The sequence below is a fragment of the Eupeodes corollae genome, chromosome 3 (assembly GCF_945859685.1).
Source record: "Eupeodes corollae chromosome 3, idEupCoro1.1, whole genome shotgun sequence".
In the NCBI taxonomy this organism is placed as follows: Eukaryota; Metazoa; Arthropoda; class Insecta; order Diptera; family Syrphidae; genus Eupeodes; species Eupeodes corollae.
In genome coordinates, this window is record NC_079149.1 from 31,199,427 (window position 1) to 31,217,415 (window position 17,989).

Here is a 17,989-nt window from a genome sequence, read left to right on the forward strand (position 1 = left end):
TAGCTGTCAAAAAATAAAAACAACTTTTAGCTGTTCACAAAAAGCAGAGACACATTTATGGCTGAATCACAAACACGCTTTAGCTTCGGCTTCGTCTGCGTTATGGCTGAAACACAAACACGCTTCAGCTTCGGCTTCAACTGCGTTACGTTGGGCCTACTTCTAGATTGCTTTGAATGACACTTGCAATATGAAATTTTAAAACTGGCACTCCTGCCATTAGCAGCTGTTATTTGTTCTCAAAATAAAAAAAAAAATTGAGTTTTGAAATCGAAAAAAAAAAAAATTATTGCGGAAGTAGCTTACACAATACACAGCCTATAATAACCAATGGGAATCCCTCCAAAACCAAACGTATTTTTTTGTTAACTTTTGTACAATTGTTGAGCTGTCAGACAAAGCAAATGTTCAGCAAACTTGAACTAGAGCTTTCGTTTGGAGTCACATTACGTTCTTTTCCTTACGATTGTCAAACGAAACGTAAGGTCGAAGCTCCATTGTGATAGCACGCATTGAATTCCTATGGCTGAACTCGTAAACGTCAGATGAAGCCGAAGCTGAAACTTGTTTGTAAATTCAGCCATTAAGCTTCGAAATCAAAATTATTGTAAGATAAAACATTTAATATATAATTCAACTGATTCGTCGGAAGATGATGAATTGATAGGTGCGTAACAATTTAATAAATAAGAGATAACCTTAATCCGTAATCAATGTTAAATTTCCTCTTAGCTCAATTGGAATTCTATACGATTAATAATTTACTTGCGAAATCTCCGGTTTTAAACGATTTACGTTTAACAGAAAACGATTCCTACAGAAATGAGGACTATTATGAAGTGACAATGCCTAGATATAGTTTGGAAGAATGTCGATCTCTTTCATTATGTAGTCTATTATGTACAGATACAACTTCAACTAACATTTTTTATTTTTTTGTTTACCAACAAATACAAAAAGCTGAAATCAATTTTCAAGTTTCTTGAAATTCAACCATGTGTTCAATCAGCTGTTCTGTCTTACATACCCCAGAAATTCTTGGATACCTTTGGACTCCTTGTTTGACATCACAGCTGTTTTTGATCACCTGTTATTTTACACGTAAAACACTAACAAGAAGGTATCCGCATACCCTATCTGATCTAAAATTGAACTCAGCCAATAGTTTGGGATATTTTCTTTCAAACTTCCAATAAGTTGCTTTAATTGTAAGACAAATTTTTGCCTGTTGGCCAATTACATACTAGAAACTTGCCTTACTTTTAAGTTCTTTATGTCGTCTGAACCTGATTATAACTATCCTCCTGTCACTTTTGAAGCTTTCATTTTTTGACATTTGACACTAAAACTCAAAATGAAACAATACATGCAACAAAAATGGTGAACAATTCACAAAACTGAATAAAAAAAGAAAAGTTCCCTATCCGCGTTCTTTCTCCAAGAGATCATCCAAATGTGTGGTTTAACAGCTTTAGACTTTTTCTTTTTGGATCACGTATGAGGACTATGTCAAATATTCTAAAATCAATCTGAGACCTTTTTAAAATACATGAATTCTATCATCGATGACGTGAAGCCACAAATTAAGTTGATATTGAATGAAATAAATTTCACTTAAAACTCTTAACAACGCTATACACAAAATTTCTCAACTAGTTGTTCAATTGAGAGGTTTTTTTTTTCAATGTCAGCTGGGAAAATATTAAGGCTCTGTTGGCATGCAACATTTTCATTTATTAGGACAGATGCATTTGACATTTATCAACTGATTATCTTGGAAAACACAAGTTCACTGTTTTTTGTTTATTTCGTTAAATACAATTCTTATAAATATAATACATACTTAAAATCTAAAACTTAAACTAGGTTGTTGAGAAGCATTTGTTTGCATTTAATACTTTTTATATTATCATTTGGTGAATTAATACAAGAGTGACATTTATTACAGATTTAAATTAATTGATTTAAGAGGCTATGTAGACCATAGTTTGATCTACTAAAATTAGTATTCAATGGTTTCCGGAGTCTTATACTTGAACGACTAAAACTTAAGTTTAAACTACCAAGAACTAATGGTGATGAAATCTGTCCATTTATTATTCCAACAATGAAACAAAATTGCAAGTACTTCCTATGATTTGTCATTTGGTTTATGAGAGCAAGTGTTTGTGAATAAATGAATGTCATGAAACCACAGAATTGCAAATGTTTATACTTTGCGTAAGTGAATTTGGGTGTTCCACAATTCGTTATTGTGAATTTGATTTTCAAACATGCAAATGGATGTTCTGTATTTCGGTTTGTTCCATTTTTTTAATGCATTCAAATCACATTTTTTATTTCTGTGAATTGATCGTTGATAGCTTCCTTCTGCTAGGAATCGGAGGGTTGTGCCAAGTTTTTGAATTGAAGGAATCGATGAAGGTATTACAAAAGGTTCTATTTCTATTAGAACATATAAAAAAGCGTCTTTAATTATTTGAACAATTATATGTACATAATTTTCACACTTACATTGTGTCAGGTAAATCAAATATATTTGATTTGTCTCGTAAAATTCGTCTTCTTATGTTTTCTCTTGAATTCTTCTTCCTTTTTTCATTTAAAATTGCCAATAATATTGCATCCATCTTCAAAATAGCAAACATTTGACTTCAGAAACAAAATAAAAATGGATGATCCTTCAGTTCTGACAGTTTGAAGCAATTTCGAAGTTTTCGAAATCGATCGAAAGTGAATTGAAATCACTCTGAAATCCGTAACATGGGCGAATGGATCGTAGACAGAAATGCAAAAATCTTTTCTGAATGGCTTAGAGTCGTGTGACGTGTACGGGCGTAGTAAGGTGACCATACTGAACAGGCAAATTCCACACCCAAGTCAGAAAATGCATATACTCTACTTAAAGAATAAAAATCAAACATGTAATTAAAAACGATCGGAACTTTTTTACGTGTAAAACTCATAGTTTTCCATTTGTCAACTTTTGAAACAAGTCGATTATCATTGCACCATTTGCTGAATAATATTAAGTCTTCCTGCAAAAAATCAGATAATCAGATTTAGAGTTAATTGTTTTGAAAATTTTAATGTCATCAGCATGTATTATTGGGACAGACGAATTTTGTATGATCGAAATCAAATCATTTCTAAATAAAACAAATAGAATAGGACCAAGATGGCTACCCTGGGGGAAACCAGAATTCAAAACAAATCAACTTGAATACTCATTATCAAATTAAACACTCTAACGTCTATCTTTCAAATATGAGGAATTCCAGTTTATGAAATAGTCGTTAAAACATTGCTGTGTTAGTTTTCGAAGTAATGTTTCATGACACAATTTGTCAAAGGCCTTGCTTAAATCAGCAAAGATTCAATTTACTTGTTCAAGTTTTTCAAAAACATCTAAACAAAAGGACGTTAAGTGAAACAGATGAGTAAGAATTGAATTTAACTAAGTTGGCACGTAACTTTTTATTTAGAACAATACTTACGTCACAGCCTGTTCCTGAATAAGAATCTGACATGAAAATAAGTCCTTTTTTCAATCAAAATTGTACCTTCATAAATATCTCCAGCACTGACTTCATTTAAAATATATTTACATGTGTCGAATGTAATTCAACAATTCAAAATATGTTAAGGCCACACCATTTATATATATATGTACAAAAATATTTAAATTTTTAACACAAAATTTAGACCATCAATATCAATATCCATCAATCATTTTGTTGGCATATTTGAAATGTACGTCTTTAATTTTTATTTTTATTTTTTGAAAAGTAAATTTCTTTAATAATAGAAATTCTTAAAATACTTGATGTTTTGTTTATTTTATAATTGCTCGTAAAGAGAATTAGTAAGATTTTAGCTATTGCTATTGTTTGGTGATTCAATATTGAAATATTTTTCAAGCTCATTCAAAAATGACCCAAAGAAAACTGAAAGAAAAATGTTTATAAAACGATGTTTTCTCTATTTTCTAATTTTTGATGAGTGAGATGTACGAAGTAAAAATAAATCAATTTTCCACTAAATAAATTTAACTAAAATTCTAAAATTAACTTAACAATCATACATCACACTAGCAGCCGCAGAAGCTACACCGTCATATTCTTGATGGTCGTTGCCCTTTTTTTTTTTTAAATTAATTATGATAAATGATTATTTTGGTATTGAAAATTTTGATGGAATGAAATTAAACACACATTATTAATCAAATCAAGATATTCTATTATTATTCATACAATTTTTTCTTAATTTAAAATACAATTTTTGTTTATAATATTTTCGTCAATTTAGGAAAAATTGCTTTACAACGGATTACTTTAAGGCATGTGTGGAAGCGCTGCATCTAGGGGAGGAAGTTGAAGCACTTAAAACATACGTTAAAACAATAAATGGTGCTGCGCCACCACCAACGCCATACTCAATATAATCAGTAGTTTAATTGATATAAGAATACAAAAGCAAAATTATTATTATTATTTTTATTTTCCTTGTTTCGAATTTGTTTTTTTTTTTTTTAATTTAATTTTATTTTTTGTACTATTATTATTAATTATTATTATTTTTCTGCCTTCCTCTCTCTCTCTCTCTCTTATTATACTCTTCTAATTTATTTTTATAAATAAAACAAAAATTAATCTTAAAAATAACAACACGTAATCCTTTTTTTTATATATGCATAAATCATTGTTTTATTTTGTTATAATAATAATCAAGTGCAAAGTTTAAAACTTAAACATAAAAAACTTAAATTTTCTTTTCCTTTTAATTGCATTGTGTCTAAAAAAAACTTCTGTAAGATTAAAACACACAAAAAATAAGTCTTAACTTAAAAAAAAAATAGGAAGACCGAAAATAGGTAAGAAAAAAGAAGGAATAGGCAAAATTTTCAGTGAAAAGTTTATAACAAAAAGGACAAAATAAAACGTACATTCTTGTTAATTTGTTGTTAGATACATAATTTATATAATTCTTTTTTTTTTTGGCATATACATTGCTATACAAAATGAAACTGTATTTATTTTTATACTTATCTATTTAGCTTTTTTTTAGATTTACTTATATATATTATAATTATATATTAAAAATGTTTTTTATTATGATTTTACTTTTTATGATTTTTATTCAATATTCAATTGTATTTTTATATTAGTTTAAAACGAAAACAAAGTGATATAACTACTTCTATATTTTTACAACAAAAAAAAAGAAAGAAAAACAAAACAAAACTACTATATACTACTCGACTATTATTAAATTAATATGAAAATTTAAAAATTTTAAAAGATTTTTAAATTTAAAAAAAAAAACGAAAAAGAAAAGAAGATGGCGTATCCACACATGCTAAGCAGCTGAAACATAAGGATTTTTATGGATTTTTGGAGAGAAAAACAGAAATAAAACATTATTTGAAAATATCTACGAATATAAAATATAATAACGACGAACAAAAAATATAAGAAAAGTGCAATGGTGATGAAAAATGAAACTATGAAGGCTACTGAATTTCAAGAAGATAAAATATACAACACACTACTTTACCTACAACTATATCACAACAAAATACATTCATTTAACTTTTCATTTTGACTTAAGTTCAATTTATTGGTATGTTGATTTTTATTTGAATTTATTTTTTATTTATCTGTATATTATATTTTTAAGATGATTTTTGAATCAATCAATTTTTGTTTAATTTTTGTGAAACAAACTTAAGTGTTGTTTTTTTTTTTACGACACGTATATTTTTGTTTTTATGGACTTTAATGCATCTATAGCTTGTTTTATTACTTGAGCTTGGAATCAAGATAATTTGATTTAATAACTTTATTCGCCTTGAAGAAGTTATTTTTGCTTTTAGTTTAATTTTTAATACCCAAAGGAAGTTCAGATTTTCGTTGGAATGAAATGAAACAAGCCCAAAACAGTGATGCCACTTTTTTAAGATCATCATTTATTTGCAAATGTGGATTTTCAATCTTTATACTTCGAATCAAAACAAGTAATAAAACATTTATGCAGCATAATTGATTTTTTTTTTTAATTTTTGTTAAACTTTAAAAACTTTTATAATTTTTTGACTGAAATTACAGTATTTTTGGGAGAGATTGAAATTTTTTTCAATTGTTTTACTTCAAATCAAAACCTTTTCCTAAACTTTAAACACTTTGATAATTTTGTCGACTGAAATCACAGTATTTTTGGGAAAGATTGAAATTTTTGAAACTAAATTTTTGTTGACCAAGAATAGTTTTTTTGTGTATTGCTTGGAATAAGAACATTTTACAAATTCCATGATTCTAACTGTATTTCTTCTTCATTCAATTTTTACAGGCAAAACTGCTTTGGTACTGAATTCTTCGAAGCATGTATCCAAGCATTACAACTGCACGAAGAAATGGACAAGTTCGTTGACTGGCGTGATCAACTTGGAAAGAAATAAGCTGAAAATCAAAAAAAAACTTTCCAACTTTTCCAAAAGCTAGACAACAAAATTAATGGACTTTTCTAAAATAAAAATTACTTCAATTAAATGTACATCAATAAATCTTACATAGAAGTTCATTGAAAATAAAAAACAAAAAGCAAAAATGAAAATTCATGTATTTATCTATTTATTTATTAACTTTTAACATCTATATTCAAACTATACACATAAATATTAAAATATAATATAAAACAAATATTTAAAAAATAAAAAACAATGTTAACTTTTGAAGAAAAAAATGTGTACATAACTTTAAAAAAAAAGAAAAATGAATAATTAACAAACAATGAAAAAAAACACAATAGACAGAAAAATATTGTAAATGTTGTCCCAATCAAATTGTGGTTCTATTCATTTTAAACTCTTTTAAGTAGATTATGTTCTTAAGTTTGAAGTTTAAACAACTAAGATTTTCACTTTTAAAATATTGTTTTTTTAGTTTCTTCTGCTTTTCTATAAATGTATTTTCAATTTTTAAATTTTCTCAATTATAATAAATTTCAAGAGTTTCGAATTGCCTCAAATAAATAATCGTTTGTTTTTTAAAAAAATATAAATTATTTAAACAGAAAAACTAATATTCCATGCAACAATATTCCGTTTTACATAAATTTATTGTATTCTGCAAAACTCATACTGAAAATAGTACATAACAGATAAACAAATAAAAAAAAAACTGATGTAAATATGATTTTTTTTAATTTTAATTTATACTTTATGAGATCATATAAATAATAGTAATAAATAAGAGCAACTAATTTTTTTTGTAATTTTTCTCTTAAAATACTCTTTCATAAAATGGAAATAAATTTTAAAAGAAATAAAAACAAAATAATAAAACAGATTAATTCAATGTAATCGAAAAAACAAAAAAAGGGAAGAACAATAAACGAACATTAATATGATTAAATTTCTTTGGATCTAGTCGTAAAATTAATGATGATTGTAAATGTTTTTTTTTTTTAATTTTGTTTAATTTTTAATTAATTTTGTTTTGTCTTAATTTTATTTCTTATAAAATGTCTTTCTTTTTGTTCTTTTGTTTTTTTTTTTTTTTAATTTGTCTGTTTTTATTTTAATTTTTGATTAAATTAAATTGTAATTATATATTTTAATGTTTAATTTTTAATTTATGAGATAATTTTTTTATTGATATTTTTTTGTATAGGACAAATTGATTGTTGATGCAACAATTAAAATATTCTAAGAACTAAAGAGGAATTATTTGTGTTTTTATTTAAAATTGATATAGAACGATTATAGCTTATCAACAATGTAAAGTTGAGAAATACTTATTAAGAGAACCAAACTTTATTCACTCTTCTAATAATTTACCAAAGCATCCTTAGAAAAGCGAAAATAGTAAACTTACTTACTTACTTATTTAATGTGTGAACACCCAACAGACTTCTCCATCTAGCTCGGTCCCTAGCTAGATGTATCCAGTTTCGCGCTCCAAGTTGAGTTAGGTCACTTTCCAAGTGTGTGCGACACCTGATCCGCGGTCTTTCTCTTCTGCGCTGTCCTGTGAGTGTGCATTCGAAAACTTTCCGGGCCGGAGCGTCGGTTTCCATGGGCTCTACGTGACTCAGCCATCTTAGTCGTTGGGCTTCTACCCTTCTGGCTAAGTCTACGTCGCTGTACAGCCCGTACAGCTCGTCGTTCTATCTTCTCTCCACTCCCCTTCGATGCATACGGGACCGGGACTTTTCTCTCGAAACGACCCAAGGTGCTTTCATCCGCTTTTGTCATAGTCCATGCTTCTGCACCGTACAGCAGGACGGGGCTCATCATCCCCGTCTAATATAGCGACAAGAAACAGCTAAAGTTATTATTCCTTAGATCTCAACGCTAATACTGTTCTCTGTGTTCTGTTCATAGCGGAGCCTTCGGTCGATAGTGACGTTTTGACCAAGGCGTAGGTGTTGTATTTCCTTTCTTAACGACAGCATGTACTTTGTTTCGCCCTCATGAACCGTTAAACCCATTTTGCCGCCTCTGGCTCAGTACTCACAAAAGCCCCATTGACATCACGCTGAGTTCTTCCGATTATGTCAATGTCATCAGCATATGCTAGTAATTGAACAGACTTTTGAAAGATAGTGCCTTTAGTGTTGACGTGTGAGCTCTGCACTATTATTTAAAGCCCGATGTTAAAAAAATCGCATGACAGCGCACAAACTTGTCCTAAACCTTGACATCAAAAGGTTCTGTTAAGTTGTTTCCAACCTTATTGTAGCAGCGTGAATTCTCCATTGTCATCATTTTGAAATCAAGCAATCCATTTTATCTAAATATCAAACGTAATATTAAGTTTGAAGCTTTTAAAAATCAAAAACGAATGTATAGCAGAAAATAATATACCAATTGAAAAAAAAGACTCGGACATTTAATTGGTTGGCGAGTACTGTTGTCAGGAATGAAGGAAACCTTAGTTTTAAGCCCGAATCCGGACGGCTAATTTGAGAAAGTTGTTTTCATGATAATAATTACTCTTGGAAGATTTGTCAATTCTTCGCAAGAGGCAGTTACTTACTTACTTAAGGTAGTGCTACTGTCTGTTCGGAACTGGGCCTCAACCAACAGCGTCTCCAGCCAGCTCGGTTCTTGCTAGCTGTGTCTAGTTTCGCACGCCAAGTTGGTTCAGGTTTTCTACCACCTGCGTTCGCCACCTGAGTCGCGGTCTTTCTCTACTGCGCCGTCTCTCGGGATTGGATTCGAAGACGTACAGCTCGTCGTTATATCTTTTTTTCTATTCTCCATGAATACAGACGGGACCAAAAATCACCCGAAGATTTTTCTCTCGAAGACACTCTAATCTTTCTTTGACAGGCTCCATGCCTCAGCAGCGCTTTAAACGAGACCAGGATGATGAGTGTCTTCTCTGCGGAATTCTCTCATTTTGCTTAAAGGCAGTTATCCGATTAGCTGATCGGACATTTTCTGCGACAAAATTCAAATTCAAATTCATCAATTTGCATGCGATGCTTTCCGATGAAGTACTTGTTTGGTTTTATTCTTGACAGATACAAACACAATTTTTTCAAAATCCTCCGACAACTTCTTGTTGCGGAAAGTATTTTCTTTTTTAAAAAAATAGTTAATTAAAATGTAAGTAATACAAAAATTAACTTTATTTTCGTTATCTTGTGTTGTCAAAAATGGACTGTTTGTTTTTAGTCAAAACGAAAAAACAAGTGCTCAGCAATATGAGGGAATGGTAAATCTGCTGAGCGAATATCCAGATATAGCTATACAAAAAGGTCACCAGAAATTGTGGCTGTGTTTTAGGAAGATCTGGCGAATCAGCTAAGCCAAGGCAAAAGGATGTTGGTGGATGGAAAAAAGTATGTTCGTGATTTTGTGCATTGATTCTTGTATAAAGTCAAATAAATAAATAAAACTTATGTTTCAACAGTTTTTTTTCAATTTATTCTTTTTCTTTGACACTTCAAATGGAAACAAAAACATATGTTTGAAATAGGGAGGGGACTTTATTTGATAGTTTTGATTTAAAAATCGTTGCATCTGATAACATGTCTTAAAAATGCTAGCGCATTATAATTGAAAAAATTACTTTTTATAAGCAATAAATTACGTTCTGCCACCAATTTTTCATGGTTTTAAACGCTTATTGTCTTTATGTTATAGAATATAATCGAAAATAGATCACATTTTCGATATATAGGTTAATTTGCACATCTCTGCTTGAAATTTATATCTATCGCATTGCGTCGTCTCATATCTGTAAAATGTCTTCCGATGACAGCTTCGCAAACCGGAATTAAATCTCCGAAGAAGGATGCGTTGCGGAGAAAGTTCCGCTGTCCGCTCCGACGGTTACCTCGATAGGGCTGAGTCGTTAAAGAGAGCATTTTACTAGTCAAATGCGTTCTAAGTCCAATGAAGCAGCGATTTGAAAGAGTTATTCTTCGTTTGATTTCAGTGCTGGTGTCGTTGTCTGAGCTTATAGCGGTGCCTAGGTAGACAAAGTCCTCAACTACCTCAAAGTTATAGTTGTCCGTGGTGACATTTTGTCCAAAGCGTCGTCGTTCAATGTCCTTTTTTGATGACAGCATATACTTGGTCTTGCCCTCATTGACCACTAAACCCATCTTTCTTCGCTTTCATCGCAATGCTCAAAAACGCTCTACTGAGATCATGCTTTGATCTTCCAATTATGTCAATATCATCTGCGTATCCTAGTGATTGGATGAGCCTTTCGAAGATTGTGCCTTTAGTGTTGACGGTATGAGTTTTGCTCAATTCTTTCTAGAACAATGTTGAAGAAGTCGCATGGCAATGCATTGACTTGTCTTAAACATATGTATTATGTATAAAGAAATTCTGACTTAGAATAGATTTGTTTGTGAAATATGTTCAGCTTTTAAATCCTTTGGCTAACGAAAGCGATATACGTACGATGCTGCTAGTGAGTCCAAAATGGAAAATTTGCTCTAAGCTTAACTACTTTTAAAACTTATTGGAGAAAGTATAAAACTGGGAAACACTTTTTCTAAAGCAACCTAAACAATAAACAAATTTTTTCAATTTATATACATAAATTACAACTTATTCTAAATTGTCGACTTTAGCTACATTACTTACTAACGCAACTCATTTTGAAGTCTCGTAATATTCAATAAGAAATTGGGCAGGTTCAGACGACATAAGGGACCTGACAATAAGATAAGTTTCAAGTATCTGATTGGCCAGTTGCCAAAAAACTGCCTTACAATTAAGGCAACTTCATTGGAAAGTTAATTGGAAAGTAAGTCAAAAAAAATCCTAACTATAAAGTCAAGTCTAATTATGTCACAACGACAGTTGATCATATTTTTTCATTTAATGGTGCTGCAACCGTTTCCGTGGCGGTAATGATGCTGATGTCGTTTTCCATTTTTAATTTCATACCTTTTTCTGAAAATGAAAAAAAAACATCCGTTGGCCTTCTTTAAAAAATTACTTGTTTTTAATTATTAAAATAAAACCTATTAATGGAAAACCCGATATGTAGTTAAGCGTTTAAAAAATATTTTATTAAGTCCATTTTAAAGCTGAAGCATAAACATCTGCTGAAAAATCAGTTTCAATAGCTGAAATAGAAAACATAGTGGCTGTCACCTTAGTATGAAAATACCGTCTAAAAACGAAGAGCTTTGATTCAGGGAAGTATATCGAAAGAGTAATAACAAATAATATCTACGGAAAATGTATTACATTGTCAGTTTTTGTAAATTTTATTTAAAAGTCAATCTTTTTTTCAATTCTTTAGAATTCGTCATCAATTTTGATCTTCAGCTTCTTATTTAAGCAACCATAAGAAATAGAAATTCAAAATTGAATTTGTTTTGTTCACATACTTTGTGTGATATTAAATAGTGTCTGGATCCATAAAAAAAATATCAATTTAGTAATGTAAATTGAATTTGAAATTGAATCGAAAATGAAAAGTCAAGTTGAGACCTCGACTTCAGTTGCCATGTAACGTGATCACCGTTTTATTATTGATCACAAAATAAATGTTTTTTTTACCAAATAGTTAAGCAATAAAAAACGCGCCTTCACTTCGGCTCAGAATAAATAAATTCTTATTTCAGTTTTCTTCAAAATAAAACAGTAATTCTACCGGATATAACTATTATTCTCTCACATGTCGCAAGCGCCATCTTAGTTTCGACTATGAAAACAGAATTAATTTGACATTAGTCGTGTTGTTTTCGTTTTTGTTGTTGTTGTTGTGCAGTTGTTGGCCTATTTGGCACTTTGGCTGGCTGATTTGTTGTTTTCTTGTTTTCATAACAAAAAACAAAAGAAAAAGACTTCTTTATTAAAAATTTTCCACTTGCAAATTGGCATAGACCAAGCGGAAAATGATAAGCTTTGAAAAATACAAATTGCCATTATATGAAAGTAAGTACACGTCTTTCGATTTAAACACACAAATCTATAATTTCCCTATTTTACCTTTAAACTTATTTACAACAGATGCTTCTTAAAATACGTCACGGTATTTTGGAAATAAAAAACCATCCAAATACTCGGATCTCGGCAATAGTCATAAATGATGAAATCATCCTTTCGTCTGGAAGTATTCTAGAACCCTACATTCAACCCCTGGGGGTAGGAGAACAATGTCCACACTCGAAAATTATCGATGATCTTCAAAACAACTTGCTTATCAATGCCCAGGAAGAATCTGACGAATCGAAATTTCTCAACTCACTCAATTATCAAATAACCTTTGATCAAAGAAGTCTAGTGAATCAACCTCAGGTCTTAAGTCGACATTGTGCTAAATTACTTTATCTATTTAGCTGCAAAGAAGTGTCACAGTACATTCGCCACATTTGCGCAACAGGTGCCCATTTCAATGACTTACAAAAAGAGTGCTTCTTGGGAAGTTTCGTCGTTCTATCGCTTCAGGGAAAAGACGAAAAAACTACCTTCCAGCGATTCATAGCCCAAATCAAGCACTATCTTACTTTTCTCTACAAAGTTGAAAAGTTGGACGATGTCCTCACTATTTGTACTCCCTTTGGAATGGAAGAGTTCTATAAAACCATCAATTTTGGTAAAATATCAAATTTGATTAGTTCCAATGGAAGCTTGTTCGTTTTGTCCAACACTCTGCCAGTGGGATGTGAAGGTTCAGCTGTTTTCAATGACAAACTGTAAGCAAAACTAATCATTGACATGGCTACATTCGACTAAACTTAATTACTTATGTTATTGTTATAGCCGACTTGTTGGAATGATTATTTGCACAACTTTCCAACGGCAAGACAAGAATGTTACTCTTACCCTTGCGGCAGGTTTTTCTTATGTTATGAGAGACTTTTTGCAGAAAATAGGAATAAATGTTAGGTCCATTGAATTAGAGAGAAGGGTGTCAAGTTTTCAATGTAAGTTAATGACTTGGGTCTAGAATGAGAATAATCTTGGTGTTTCATTGTTTAGGGGAACGTAGTCTGGTCGTTGTGATGACAAACAACCAACAATGCACTGGAACTCTGGTTAAAATCCTCAATAAGCCTTTAATCCTAACTTGCTCACATGTTATGCAAAATGTAGGTTTATACGCCAAATCTTTCGGTCTTTTTAAAACTCATTTTGTTTGTTTTTATTTTTACAAGGACAATTCACCAATTGCCTGCCGAAGTGCCTATGGAAATTTCCAAGCTGAATTAGTCTGGAAAAATCCCAACATAAATCAACCTTTTGATGTGGCCCTCCTTAGACCAAGCTTACACATTCCTAATAAATATTTCGTTAAACTCGCAACAACCAGACCGCATTCTGGTCAAATGATCTACAATGCTGGATTTCCGTTCTTTATCAATTATCAGCATGATTTTAATCCTTCGATATTTCAAGGTAGAATAATTAAGTACTCACCAGAAACAATAATCTCCGATGGTTGTGTACAAGATGGACAAAGTGGTGGGCCGATGTTTGATAAAAACGGGTGTGTTCTTGGAATTTGTGTGAGTAATTTAAAATCGGATGATGTTATTTTTCCGAATTGTAATACAGCCGTTCCGATTATTGGTATTCGACATACTTTAGAGCAGTATGCAAAAACAGATGGTGAGTATGAGTTTTGAAATAACAAAAACTATCATTAAAAAATTATTTTTCAGATGTAACAATTTTGAATAATTTGGTAACAAAAGACACATCGCCGTCGTCGTTGTGGCCGGCAACATCAACGATTCAAAGCAAACTTTAAAGACATATCTTTTTAATAGTGTGATAAAAAAACAAATTAAACAATAAGCAATATTATTATAATGGTTTTTATATTTTATTAATTCGTTAAATAAAAATTTGGATATATTTCAATAATATACTGGTTTTTTTTTTTAAGAACATCGACCGAATTAATATTAAGTAATTTCCAATGTACAACATTTTTCGAGATCTTGAAAAGCTAAAATACCTAATTAAGATGAGAATAAACAAAATAAATAGTGAAGTCCCGAAATTAATATATTCAAAGGGATAATTTCAATATTTGATCTCGAAGATGGGAATCCCATTTAAATCTATCTACTCATTTCCCATTGGCCTATTCACTTGTAGATCTTTGGAAAGTTCAGCCCTTGTTCATTATTTCTTTATAGGACACAAAGCTCTTAACCAAGCGTTTCTTGGTTCCCCATATTATGCCTAAAGTTAAAGACAATGCAAGCTATAGGAAAACAAGAGAGGTTTTGAAAGGAGGCTAATTTTGCTTTTGAATTTTAAACTTCTGATAATTGAAACAAGAAAAATGAAATTCATGACACTTGAAAAACTAACTAGTCTCTTATGTAGCCTGAACCTGCCCAATATGAAAAATTGAAGAATAAAAATTCAACTTATTTTAAAAGTGTGAACGCTGGAAATTTGTTGGAAGAAAATGGGACATAAGGGACTTCATTGGCAGTCAACTTCATTCTTTTAACGGACATTTTGATCAAGTCAACTAGTTATTTTTTTCAATTTGAGCACCTTACTACACTTAAGTTCATGGTACAAAAAGTACCAAAATCATTACTGCCTACAAAACACTCCTTAGACAAGATACAAGTCTATCATGATTTGTCTTTTCTACTGTAAAGACCCAACTATAATATACTTAACCGAGCTTAAGCCAGCTTAAGGGGACGAACCAATACGCAGCCTTATATGTCACAAACCATAATAGACGTTGCTCAGTTTCGTTAAATTTCGCTAACTTTCCCTCAATGACGCAAGAGCCATTTAAATGGCTTATCTCAAGCAAATGTCAAATTTGCTTAAGTTACTTTAATCCATTATGGTTATTTTTTATTTTGACAATAACTTCTGATAACTTTTCGTTCAGTTTTGACATTAGCTTACTTTCGTTTAAGTCTTTTATAGTTGGGCCTTAAAGAAACATTAATTATTTCTTTTACAAATTGACAAGCAAAAGCTATGCAAAAAATTTATAAATCATAGGCCGCAGCCCGCATTCACAAAGCTAGTGGCTACGTAGCCAAAATTCAACTAGCTTTGTGAATGCAAAACTACACTACAAAGCTGGTCAATCTGGAACTGTCATATTATTGACAAATGCAAATATATATAAAATAAGAAATTTGAAATTGATAACTTTAACTTATCTTTTGTGTTTTTAATTTCAATAAAATCAAATTTAAGACACAATTTGAATGAATTATATTTGTATTTAAATATTGAACAATTTATTTCATTTTGAATTCGTGTTACTTTATCGAGCAGCTGATTGTGAAACGTCAAAATCATTCTCCACTAGCTTTGTAGCCGAATTTTTTACACTACGTCGGAGGGGAAATTTCAACTACTTTTGTAGTTAGATTAAGCCAATCAGAATCTCTTGACTACGTAGCCACTAGCATTGTGAATACGACCATAGAATAATAAAGTTCAGCTTTCAGTTGAATGAAAAGACATGATCAACTGTCACTTTGGCAGAAGTAGATTTGATTTGAAAATAAGGAAGATTTTTCTTGACTAACTTTCCAGTCAACTTTCCAATAAAGTTGCCTTAATTGGAAGGCAATTTTTTGAAAACTTGCCTTACTTTAAAGTCCCTTATGTCGTCTGAACCTGCCCAGTTGCTTAATGAATTTTTTTTTTGAAAAATTGAAAATATATATGGACATGAGAAACTTAAAAATAGTGATGATATGATAAGCGCTTATGCACTGTCTGTGGGAGGACGTTTCCGCAGGTGTTTTTTGTTATATTTGAGGGGGCAACATCTATGGGAATGTTTCTTTATTTCCACTATGAAGCTTAGGTGAAATCCACTAAGGCGATTATATCATACTGTTCTCTATGCATTTTCTATAAATGTGGAAAGGGCAGCTATTGTCAAAACGATTATCACTTTATCGGAAGATCGTACAAAACTTTTGATTATATACGATAGAAGGAAAGAAAAGTTTTTTCGTCTCGTTTGGGAAAACTAGTAAAATAAGACGTAATATGAAGATTTGTTGGTTTTACCAATCGTCCAGAAATGTATTTCCTTATCACTTTCGAGTCTCCTGACAGGGGGAAAGCTGAAATCTAGACATCTTAAATTTATGTACAGTTGTGTTCATAAAAATAGCAGTGCTCTCCGAATAAACCAAAAAGGCCTTCAATATCAACGTTATAATATATTTCATTAAACTTCTAATAACAAACTAAAATATTTTATTCATAATAACAGAAAATATGTAAGTATTATCAATTTTTTACCGTTAGCTTTGTCACAGTAAAAACCGCTTTTTAAATATATGGCTGTTCATAAAAATAGCAGTGCATGACAAAGTACTGGATCTATTACGTAAGAAGTAAGAAAGTATATAAATAATTTTAGCTTATTTAAGTGGCATCGAGTCCACTAAAACCTGACACCTCTCGACTTTTATTGCGTTCCACGAATCACGCACTGCTTCCCACAATTCTTTCGAATTCTAGGGTTGTGCTTCATGAACTGCGTTCTTAACATCAACCCCCCCCCACACAAATTTCCTATGGGGTTAAGGTCGGGGGGTTGAGTGGCCCACTCCATAACGGATAACTCCTGCACAAACCATGATTTCCCCTTTTTGACGAATGCTTTGGGTCATAGTTTTGTTGGTATACCCAAACCAACGGCAATTCCTCTTCAGCATAGGGTAACATAACCTCCTCGAGAATGTTCACATACTCGGTTGGATAAGTAGGCCCAACCCCGTAATATGAAAAGCAAGCACATATCAAAATTTTTCCTCCAACACGCTTCACTGTTTTTATATTGTACCGTGGATCGTATGCTGCATTTTAGGGTCTTCTCACATATTCTCGACGACTTTGCTTTCATCGCTCCACAGAAAATTCCTCCATTTTTCTTTTGCCCCATCTCTATGCGCTGTAACAAACTTCATTCTTTTTGCCACATGCCTATTCGTCAAGAATGGTACCTTGCGTGGATTTCGGGCTGGTAAATTCGCTTATAAAAGACCTCTTCGTATTGTAACTGCACTAGCGATAGTTGAAGTCCATTTCCTATTTTTCTAGAGCCTATAGAATGGTTCTGTTTTGCTAACTAAACAATTTTTCTGTCAGTTCTTTCAGTAGCCATCCTTTTTGGGAATCGCGTTTTCGGTTCATTTTGCCATTTTAAGACGTTAATGAACATTTTTAACACTTTTTATTTATAAAACCAAAAGCACTGCTGTTTTAATGAACACTCTAAATCCAGATAGTTCGAAATAATGGGTATTCACCGGGAAAAGTAGGATATAGCTTCAAGCTAAAAGTCACTAATATGAAAACGAAAGACCATTAAATTCAAGTAACATGGTCATTTTTTTTGTAAGAATGTCCGTTATTTAAATAATTGGCAATCTAATTAAATCTAAGGTACTTAGAATCAATTCCAAAGCACACAGACTACACCATCTCCCAACTACAATTCGACAAAAACTTCCAGATTTCTTTACCTACCAGATCTTTTTGGGATCA

At 31.3% G+C, this 17,989-nt stretch overlaps 2 protein-coding genes across 5 annotated transcripts in view; both read left to right on the forward strand.

Moving 5' to 3' along the window:
- LOC129948954 (ion transport peptide-like) overlaps window positions 1-6,534 on the forward strand; it is a 90,887-nt gene extending 84,353 nt beyond the window's left edge. For all 4 annotated transcript variants that reach the window (XM_056060114.1, XM_056060113.1, XM_056060111.1 and 1 more), the window contains 2 exons: window positions 4,309-5,622; window positions 6,349-6,534. In XM_056060114.1, coding sequence (XP_055916089.1) covers window positions 4,309-4,444 — 136 coding nt within the window. In that variant the 3' untranslated portion in view covers window positions 4,445-5,622; window positions 6,349-6,534. The remainder of the gene's footprint in view (window positions 1-4,308; window positions 5,623-6,348) is intronic.
- Window positions 6,535-12,236: 5,702 nt separating this feature from the next.
- LOC129949522 (uncharacterized) lies at window positions 12,237-14,350 on the forward strand. The gene is made up of 6 exons (XM_056061041.1): window positions 12,237-12,415; window positions 12,491-13,176; window positions 13,244-13,407; window positions 13,463-13,572; window positions 13,639-14,092; window positions 14,146-14,350. Exons 1-6 carry the CDS (start codon window positions 12,410-12,412, stop codon window positions 14,232-14,234), a joined length of 1,509 nt encoding a protein of 502 aa, XP_055917016.1. The 5' UTR covers window positions 12,237-12,409; the 3' UTR covers window positions 14,235-14,350.
- Window positions 14,351-17,989: the final 3,639 nt, after the last annotated feature.